Here is an 11,274-nt window from a genome sequence, read left to right on the forward strand (position 1 = left end):
AAACAAAGAAAAATAGCAATGATATGTTAAAGAATACAAACACACATGCACACACAGAGATTTGGAATTCTGAGAAAGGAAAAATGAAAAAAAATCACCTTAACTGCATAAATCATTTTCCTGTGTCATCGTACAAATAGGAATATTAACTAATGTAGAAAATATATTTAAATTATAATAATATCTAACTACAATCTTCCAATGATTTGTTATTTTAATAATGAACCTTAAATAGTGTCACTTTTTTGAAAAAAGTAGTATCTTATTTACCATATCTTTAAAGGCTACCTTCACTTGTTTGTTCCTTAGAGTATAGATGAATGGGTTCAGCAGAGGAGCAACTGAGGTATTTAAAAGGGCCACTCTTTTATTAAAAGTTGCTGCATCCTTTGCAGAAGGATTTATATACATAAAGATACAGCTTCCATAAGAAATTGAGACCACAATCAGATGAGAGGAACACGTAGAGAAAGCTTTTTTTCTCTCTTGAGCAGAGGGGATTCTCAGAATGGTCCTGAGAATGAAGGAGTAGGAGAGAATCACCAGGAGCAGGGTAAAGATGAGCGTCACTGCAGCAAGGACAAACTGAATCACTTCTATGAAACGTGTGTCTGAACACGATAGATGCAACAATATGGTATAGTCACAGCAATAATGATTGATGATGTTGGATGCACAGAAAGGCAGCTGGAGAGTCATTCCATACGGCACAACGACAACTAGAAAGCCGGAGAACCATGAACATAGGACAAGCTGAATGCATAGTCTCCTGCTCATTCTAATTGGATAATGCAGGGGTCTGCAAATAGCAACATAACGATCATAGGACATGGCAGCTAAAAGGTAAAATTCAGTTGCTCCTAGCAAGATTGCAAAAAAATACTGTGTGAAACAACTGGCAAAAGAAATAGTCTTGTCTCCAGTTATAATATTGAGTAGCATTTTGGGAACAAATACGGATGTGAAAGATATTTCCAAGAGAGCAAAATTTCGGAGGAAGAAATACATAGGCGTCTGGAGGCGATAATCCAGCAGGGTCAGAGTGATGATGGTCACATTTCCCATGATACTGGAGACGTAAGTTAGCAGCAGGAAAAGCAGAAGCACGGCCTGAACTTGGGCATCGTCTGTTATCCCAAGGAGGACGAACTCTGTCACTGAGCTTTGGTTTCCCGTCATTAGCCTCAGACAAGTTAAGGAAGAGAATAACAACAGTGATAAAGATTGAATAAAACTGGTTTCCAATTATTTTATGGAAATACAAAACCATGGCCAGCAAGTGATGAAAAATAACATGTTTCTACACCTTACTTTGGAAATGAATTATAAATGAACAAAAAGAAAAACAAACCAACACCCTGAAATATTGCACTTCATAAATTAAAAAAAAAATTGTCCTTCTCCTTAGGGACAGCTTTGATTACTTCTAAACTGTATCAATATTTTTTCCATTTTCTTATTCATTCTATTCTGATTTTCTCTAAATTATTGCTTGCTACTACGTATGTGTAGATAAATGTAAAGCCAGGTTAGCTGTCTAATAGTCAATTTAAATATATAACCCAAGGAAAGACTCATAAGAATAAAAGTGAACTTTGGCATTGTCTTCTCTTATTTTGTATTTTTTTTTGCTTATTTCAATTTGTTCATTTTGAATGATGATTACTTTGTGAACCTACTGAAACTCAAAGTCTCCATAGACTTTTCTGTAAATTTTAACAATGTGTTCAGTACTCATAATAACTATAGTTCCTGAGTTATGGCAATGACAATAGAAGACACGACCATTCAGTGTAGGCATGTGGGTTAGTTCGTGCTTAATCAAATACTAAATCAAAATAATCTCATAATTTTGCTGCCTTGTCATACATATGATCTGCCCACCACTATATTATAGTTTCTTAAAAAGTCAATTCAACTCAGCTTCCCATTCAATTTTTTCTAGCAAACTCAGCAATAGTTTATATATCTTTATAAATATGTAGCAAAATAATAATACTTGGTCTTAAAATCAAACTATTTTCAGTTATATCAAATGTATGTTTTATTTTTAACTTAAAATGAATAAATTACTGCCAAAATATGCTTCTATGTACATACCTTTTGTGAAATTAATCAGACACATAGTAGATATCTCACAATTTCTCTTATATGAGAAACCAAAATATAAATAAATTAGAGAAAAATAAATAGTAAATAGTAGGAAATGGAGATAGATCTTTTGCAAAAGAGAAGGGGACCAAGAGAAGAAGGGAGAGGAGGAAAAGCATGGAAGGAAATTAAGATGTGTTTCTATACGTGTACGGACTCCTCACAATGAATGTAGTCATTATTCCTTGCAAACATGCACTAATACACATAAAGATTTAAAGAAGGATAGGCGTCTATTTCTTTCTACATTTGTTGAGATAGTCAATCATTATGCAGTCAAAACTGCTATTGTTCTTTCTAACTCAGCCTACCAAGTTCTGTAATTCCAAGTATGCCCCCTCATACCTGGATGCATTCTATCTTTTATAAAGGGTAGAAAATTATATAGGTAGGTAAATATTTTAATGCAAAATATATTTTGACTTTTGAATATAAATAAGCCTATTATATTTAATGTTATTGAATTCTTATTCAACTGAAAATTTCTACTGTTTATACATAGAATTCTTCACAATTTTCCTTTTAATATTTTTGATCATCAACAGGAAGATGTATTAGTAAGAGAATACTTTTTCTTACTCAAAAAGCTATGAAGATTTTTTCATGTTAACAATTGTTTCATTACCTTTTAAGTATATTTTTATAATATAGTAAGAAATAAATGATAGTCACACATGCTTCATCTTTGTCAAAGTTAATATTTAATATAGACAAAGACAGTTCCTACCAAATTAGAGAAATTTATTATCTAGTATAATTACACCTGGAAAATTTCAAAGTTCCAAATTTTGCAACATGAATAATTTGAACTTTACTAGAAAATAATCTTTAAAGAAAATTTCACAAGTTGGATGTAAGAATCAAATATATCAATGTTTTAAACCTCTAATATACTAAGCAGTTAAACAGTGTTACATTAAACAATCTTCTATATTAAGGGACAATGTAAATTATCCATAATACACTTTTAACTGTGAATTATAATTATGGATATCTATGTTTGATTATATTGTCTTGCTTATTTTATAATGATTATAGAAAAATTGATGTGAAAATTTAAAAATTATTCACTAACAGCAAACTTTATAATTCATATTCAGAGAAATACTGTTATCAATTGCACTATGACAAAATACTTCATTACTAAATTATAACATTACCAGAACTTAGTTGAATAAATTCAACCAAGCTTGGAAATTCAACTAATCAGTAATGATTTTGGTTTTACACGAAAATAGCTAGAATGTCTCAAATAATTTGAAGAGATCAATTTGATCTTCCACTTGGAATTCCTAAATATTAATTAGGACTTAAAATTCTAACTTACAAAGTACTTAGCAAAAAAATTGCATTGACTAAACATTAACATGTTGAAATTTCATAGTTTAGTCTTTTTTGACAAAACATAAATTTTACAAATGATTATTTTTCTGAATGCACAAATGAATGAGCTATCAAAAATGAGAGCAAAGTAACATCTTATATTAGTAAATGATCTTATCTAGTGACTAGAAATAAAATGATTATCTTATATAAGAAAAGTTTATATCAAACACTTATTTCTGTGTATTAAATGATAACAGTCCTTTACAATAAAGACTGGTGATATATATGTATATAAATTAATATCATCTGTATGCAAAAAATAATAAAAACAGTCTGATCAACTGTACTTGACAAAAAATAAATGTCTCCCAAAGTTTTATTGCCTGGACACTGATTAAAAGGTTCAAAATATGTTGTAATTGTGATTACAAGCACATGGAAAAAATCTGTCAATCCTTGATAAATTAATTATAATTGCTTGTCCCAAAGTAAAAGCATTCCTAGAATGAATTAGGTAACCCTCATGTTTAGCCTCTGTCCCATACAGTGGACCTCAAATCTTTAAAAATTACCTACCAATTCATGAATTATTGTTCTAGGTTACATTTAGAAGGAATACTAATAGAACAAGCTCCATGGGAAGTAAGAACAGGAATAAAGAAAGCAAAAAGTAATATGAATTGCATTACCATTTTAAAATCTAATTGTGTGAATATGGTAGAATATTTTTTACCTAAAGATGCATATATGATAAAATTACATATGTTAGATTTTATCTACATTTGTATAAATTAATAAAAAACATAAAAAGAATGTGTGTGCAGTTATGTGAACACGATGAAAAGTAAACATACAATAAAGAAGCTGTGTGTCCCTCATATGCAGCAAACACTAACCTTCTCTTGCTTCACTCACATGACTCAGTTCTCAGTTCCAAGACAGATGCTGAATTAAAGAATATAAAGGTTTAGGATCTACTGGGAAATGGTCCCTTGGCCATAAGAAGGTGAAAAGCTCAAGAAAAATATATGAAGTTGAAGACAAATAAGAAAAGTATTTGAACTTGTTTATTCTACTCACTTCATAAACACTGTCACAAAAAATTATATATGTCTTTGTCTACTTTGAGCTTTGAATGCTTATTAATATCTCTGTGAATAAAAGTATACATAAGCATTGCAAAAGTACAACTTTTCCTGGTAGGAGAAAAATGACTAAATGTAGTATGAAATCTTAGGTAAGAAAATAGACCCTAGCAGGAAAACAGGTAAAATCTGAATAAGATTTTTACTTTTGTAGTGCTGCAGTTTACATCCAGATGTCTCTGCAAAGACTCATGGGCTTACGGAGGGAGCTGTGGAGAGTGGGCTGGTCATGGGGTGTTATACTCATCAGTCCTTTAGTCCTCTGGGAACTTTATAGCTAAATGTGGAGTGGGGAGGTGAAGCCTGTGAGGAGCAGGTGGGTCACCAGGGCTTGGGCTGGAGAGATAGATCTCTCTTTCTGTTCCACTGATCCCTTTATTGTTCCTGCCTGCCCTGACATGAGCTCTTGCTGCTCCCATGATCCTCCTCCAAGATTTGGATGCTTTGGAGTCAGTCATCTGTTTGGGGGCAGCCTCTTATGAACTGTGTGCCAAAATAAACTACTCTGTCTTTATTTTCTTTTTTATTATATGGAAAAAATATCAAACAAAAATGTATAACAAAATAATGCAATAACAATAATGATACATAGCATGTCGTTATCTTTAAAGTAGTTGCTCAGGGTAGAAGTTGTTGGCCTAAAAATTTCTCCAATCAATATTAACACAAACCTTCCTTTTTAATGTTCTAAGACACTAAGGGCATAACTGACTTGCATTTTTCCCCTTTTCCCTATTTTCCTTTCCCCCTTCCCCCATCCTACTTTCTTTTTTCCTTTTGAACAATTTCTTTCTATTTCACAATATCTATTGTATATTTTAGACCTTATTTACTCTTTCAAATTATCACTCAGAGGAGACAATACAATGTTTACACACGTGAGTCTGATTTATTTCATTTATGAGTATGGTCTCAAGTTGCATACACTTACCTATAAAAGTCATCCTTCTTTATAGCTGAATATTACTCCATTGTATAAAAATACCACATATTTTTAATTCATTCCTCAGTTGATGGGCATTTGGGTTCTTTCCACGATTTAGCTATTACAAATTGTGGTGCTATTACAAATTGGGTGAACATATAGCACTGTGGTATGATGTTTTTAAATCTTCTGGGAAGATGCCCAAAAGGAGAATAGCTAGGTGGAATGAGACTTCCGATTTTAGTTTTTTGAGAAATCACCACACTGATTTTCACAGTGGTTACCCCAGTCTACACTCCCACTAAGAGTGCAGAAGTGTTCCTTTTTCCTAATGACCTCTCTGCCATTTGTTATTGATTTCTTGGTGATAGCCATTCTATCTAGGTGAGTTGGAATCTCAGTGTTGTTCTCAAATGAAAAGTAACATTAGACACGTTTTCATATATTTGCCATGTGTATTTCCTAATCTAAGAAGTGCACATTCATCTCAGATGCCAATTTTTGGATTAGGTCTTTGAATTTGGGGGATATGACTTTTTTCAATTCTTTCTATGTTTTAGATAGAAGTCCTTTGCCTAAGGGACAATTGACTAAAATTTTTTCCCACTCTGTGTGTTGTCTTTTCACTTTGTTGGTGAGTTGTATTGCCATGTAGAAGCTTTTTAATAAGATGAGATCACAGTTGTTGATTCTTTGGAGAATTTCCAGTGCACACAAGGGTTTGTTCATGAAATTTCTACCTACACCCATGTCTTCGAGATTTCTATCTACTTTCTCTTCTGGTGGATTCAGTGTTTGTGTTTTAATATTCAGATCTTTGACCCATTTTTAGTTTAGTTTAGTGCATGGTGATAAACATGGGTCTAGGTTTAGTCTTCAGAATATAGAGAGCCAGTTTTTCCAGCACCATTTATTAAACAGGCTTTCTTCCAGTAAATTTATTTGGTCCCTTTGTCAAAGATAAGGTGGCTGAATGTGTTTTCCTCTGCTTATTCTAATCCATTCCACTGGTCCTCAGGTCTGTGGGTTTTTTTGCTATTTTGGGGAGATTTTTGCCAGTACATGCTGACTTTATCAATGTAGTTTTGTAGTATAGTTTCAATCAGGAATTATGATGCTTCCTGCCTTGCCTTTGTTCTCTAGGATTACCTTTGCTATTCTATGTCTCTTCTGATTCCAGGTGAATTTTAGGTATGTTTTTTACTAGTTCTATGAGGTGTGCTAATGATATTTTGATTGGTATTGCATTAAATCTATATAACAATTTTGGCAATAGGTGAAAGATTTATGTGATCTGAAGATTATATAACAATTATCAGAGTATTAACAATTATCAGAGTATATAACAATATATCAGAGTATTATATAACAATTTTGGGATATGACTATTTCACTATGTTGGTTCTTCCTATACATGAGCAAGTGATATCTTTTCATTTTCTGATATCTTCTTCAATCTTCTTTTTCAGGGTGCTATAAATTTCTATGTATAGATCTTTTACTTCATTAGATTGATTCCTAAGTATTTCATTGTTTTGGATGCTAATGTGAAGGGTGTGTTTCCCTAATTTCTCTCTCAGTGAGTTTGTTGTTTGTGTACAGGGATGCCATTGATTTTTGAGTGTTGACTTTGTATCTAGCTACACTACTGAATTTGGTGATTAAATCTAGAAGTCTACTGGTGAAGTTTTTGGGGTCTTCTATGTAGAGTATCTTGTCATCTGCAAATAATTTTAATTTAACTTCTTCCTTTCCTATCCTTATTCATTTTATTTCTCCCTTTTGCTTCATTGCTCTAGCTAATGTTTCCAGAACTATATTAAATAGGAGTGATGACAGTGGAAATCCTTGTCTTGTTCCTGTTCTTAGAGTGAAAGCTTTCTGTTTTTGTCATTTAGTGTGATATTGGAGGTTTGTTTGTCCTCTATGGATTTTATAAGATTGAGACAAAAGCCAAATATTCCAATTTTCTGTAAGTTTTTTGTTATGAATGAGTATTGGACTTTGTCACAAACATTTTCTCCATCTATTGACATGATCAAGTGATTTTGTGTTTGGCTCTGTTGATATGGTGTATCACATTTTTTGATTTGTGTATGTTGAACCATCTCTGCATTCTTGGGATGAGCCCCACTTAGTCATGGTGTATTATCTTCTTGATGATTTGCTACATTGTATTTGCTAGTATTTTGTTGAGAATTTTTGCATCTATGCTCATTACAGATATTGGCCTATAGTTCTCTTTTCTGGTTGGGTCTTTCTCTGATTTGGTATCAGGGTAATAATTGCCTCCAGGAATGAGAGGAGGGGAATTACTTCCCTTTCTATTTCATTAAACTATTTGAAAAGAATTGGCATTAAATCTTCCCTAAATTTTTTGTAGAATTCTGTTGTGAATCTATCAAGTCCTGGGCTTTTGTTTGTATGTAAGTGTTTTACTACATTTTCAATTTCATTGCCTGATATTGGGCTATTCAGGAATTTTATATCTCCTTGATTCAGTTCTGGCAATTCACATGTATCTAGGAATCTGTCCATTTCTTCTGTGTTTTCCATCCTATGACAGTAAAGATTTTCAAAGTAGGTACTGATGATTTTCTGAATTTCTACAGGATCTGAGGTGATTTCACCTTTTTCATTCCTTATTGCATGGATTTGAGTTTTTTCTTTCCTTTTTTATTTATCTTTTCAAAGAACCAACTCTTTGATTCATTAATTCTTTGTATTGTTTTCTTAGTCTGCATTGTATTTATTTCTGTTCTAATCTTTATAATTTCCTCCCTTCTTTGAGCTTTGGCCTTGACTTGCTCTTCTTTTTCTAGAAGTTTGAGGTGTAGCATAAGGTTGTTTACTTTTGTTCATTCTGTTTTCCTGATGTGAGAATCCACTGCTATAAATTTTCCTCTGAGGACTACTTTTATTGTATCCCAGAGGTTTCAGTAGTTTATATCTGCATTTCCTTTTGATTGTAAATATTTTTTAACTTCTTCCATGATCCATTGGTTGCTTTGGAGGATGTTGTTTAGTTTTCATGTGTGTATGAAGTTTTTGCAATTTCTTTTGTCATTAATTGTCAATTTCATTATGCTTTGTTCCAATAATATGCATGGGATAATTTCAATTCTTTTGCATTTACTTAAGCATGTTCTGTACTTAAGCTATTATATGGTCTATTTTAGAGAAAGTCTCATGTGCAGCTGAGAAGAATGTGTATTCTAATGTTGTTGGATGAAATACTGTGTAAAGGTCTACTAAGTCCATTTGTTCACACATTTGTTTTAGTTCTCTTATTTCTTTGTTGATTTTATATCTCATTGATCTATCTCTTTGTGACAATGGGGTTTTAAAATCCCCTGTTACAACTGTGTTATTACTTATTTGATTTTTCATGTCTGTTAAATTTGCCTTATATAGTTGGGTGTTCCTATATTTGGTTCATTACATTTATGACTGTTATCTCTTCCTCTTCAGTTTTTCCCTGACAAGAATGTGATAATCTTCTTTATCTCTTTTGATCATTATTGGTTTGAAGTTCACCTTGTTGCAAACAGAATAGCTACCCCTGTTTTTTTCTAGGTTCTTGCTGCATAGAATATTGTGTTCCACCCTTTGACTTTCAGTCTATGATTTTCTTTTTGAGTTGAACGCATTGCTTGTCTATAGCATATTGCTGGATTTTGTTTTTTCACCCATTATGCCAGTCTGTTTCTTTTGAGTGGTAAATTGAGGCCATTTACATCAATAGCTATTATTGTTATGCATTGACTTATCTTAGTCATGTTATTTTCCCACTATTGGTTCTGTACTTTCCCCTTCTGTTTAGTTACTTACTTTTCTTGGTAGGTCTTTTTTATTGTTGATTTTGAAATTGTGGTTATTTTTGTCTCTTGGTAAGATATCTTTTAGTAGTCTTTGTAGGGTTGGTTTAGTGAATTTCTTCAGTTGATCTTTGTCATGGAAGTATGATATTTCTCCATCAATTCTGAAAGATAGTTTTGCAGGGTACAGCAACCTGAGTTGGAAGTGGTTTTGTTTTAGGGTCTGAAATACTTCACTCCAACCTCTTCTTGAGTTGATGGCTTGTTTTGAGAAATCTGCTGTGATTCTGATGGGCTTTCCTTTATAGGTGATCTGTTTCTTTTCCCCAACAACTTTTAGTATTCTGTTTTTTTTTGCTCAGTTTCTGGGATCTTCATTATTATGTGTCTTGGTGTAGATTTATTTTGGTTATCACTAATTGGAGTTCTATATGCCTCAGTCACTGTATTCAGGTTCTTCTCCCATTCTTGGGAAATTTTCTGCTCTTAACTTCTGCAAATAGTCTTTTCATGTCATTCACGTTGCCCTGCGCTCTTTCATTGACACCTATCTGTCTTATATTCTTCTTTGTCTCATCTTGCAGATGTTGAATTGTGATTTGTTGGTTCCTTGTTGTTTTTACAATATCTTTCCTTTTATGATCACGAGTTGCATTGCTGTCTTCAATGTCTGAAATTCTATCTTATGTTTCATGCAAGTGGTTTTACCAGCTTTCAGTGGAATTTTTAATTTCCTACATATCTCTTTAAATCTGTCTCATGCATTCTAATTCTTTCCTATACTGTTTATGCAAGGTTTTCATCATTTTTTTGTGTTCCCCTATGTTTTTTTATCTATGTCTTCTTTTGACACACCGAGCATTTCTTTCATTATGGTTGTCATTTCTTTTTTTTTTTACCTGAATGATTATTTCTGATCTGATTTCCTCTGTAGCCTGATGTAGTTGGTTCTTTACTTTTGTTGCTATCATTTCAGAAATTTCAGGTCCTTGACTTCCATGTTCTTCCATGTTGATGTTTCCTGGAATTGTTCTGGGCAGGGTGGAGGGCTGAGATTGCATTTTGCTCCTTTTTATCATTTTCAAATCTCTCTAGGTTTCCTGTGATTCAGTGTAATTCCTGAGGCTTCCTGGGTTGGAGTGGAATTTCGAATGTGATTGGATCATGGAGGTAGACAGAAGCCTCATCACTGGATTAACCCATTGACAAAGTCATGGCTGAATACACTGTTAGGATGTAGGGCCTAGTTAGAGGCAGCTCATACTTGTGATGTTTATGCTTTCTAAATTTGCCTGCAATTGGCTAAACATATTTCTGATTTGTATCTTACTCTTAAATAGGAATTTCTTCATATGTTCTGGATATCAGTGGTTTATCAGCAATATATATTCTCTACTAGTCTGTGTCTTGTATTTACATTTTTTTAATGATAATTCTGAAGGTTAGAATATTTTACTTTTCTTAATTATAATTTTTTGTACTCAATGCTTTAAAATACTAAAACATTTTTTACAAACAGAAGGTCACAAGGATTTTGTCCTATGCTTTGTTCTGCAGATTTGATAATATCACTTTTTGATTTAGATTTCATTATCAACCTTGAATTAATTTGGTTTATGGTATGAAGTAAGGATCAAAGTTAGTTTTTTCCACAGTTGTTACATCTGAAATTTCTTAAAACATTACCCTATTTTCCATTAGATAGTCTTGGAACATTTGTTGACAAGCAATAAAAGCCATATACATATATGGCTTACACATTTTTTCTATATTTAACTAAGTATACATATTTAGTTAAAGTTGCTCTCATGTTTTAATACTTACAGCTTTGTATTATAGCCTGATTATTGTGATTAGATAGTGAGAATTGAAATTAGTGAGTTACATGCTATGTAAATAAATACCTTCT

General features: G+C 32.5%; 1 protein-coding gene across 1 annotated transcript; it reads right to left on the reverse strand.

Annotated features, from left to right (window-relative positions):
* Positions 1-237: 237 nt before the first annotated feature.
* LOC102015082 (olfactory receptor 2AP1-like) lies at positions 238-1,179 on the reverse strand. The gene has a single exon (XM_005397493.1). It carries the CDS (start codon positions 1,177-1,179, stop codon positions 238-240), a length of 942 nt encoding a protein of 313 aa, XP_005397550.1.
* Between the last annotated feature and the right edge of the window lie 10,095 nt (positions 1,180-11,274).

Source organism: Chinchilla lanigera, unplaced genomic scaffold, assembly GCF_000276665.1.
Source record: "Chinchilla lanigera isolate Chin_1 unplaced genomic scaffold, ChiLan1.0 scaffold00057, whole genome shotgun sequence".
Taxonomy (NCBI): domain Eukaryota; kingdom Metazoa; phylum Chordata; class Mammalia; order Rodentia; family Chinchillidae; genus Chinchilla; species Chinchilla lanigera.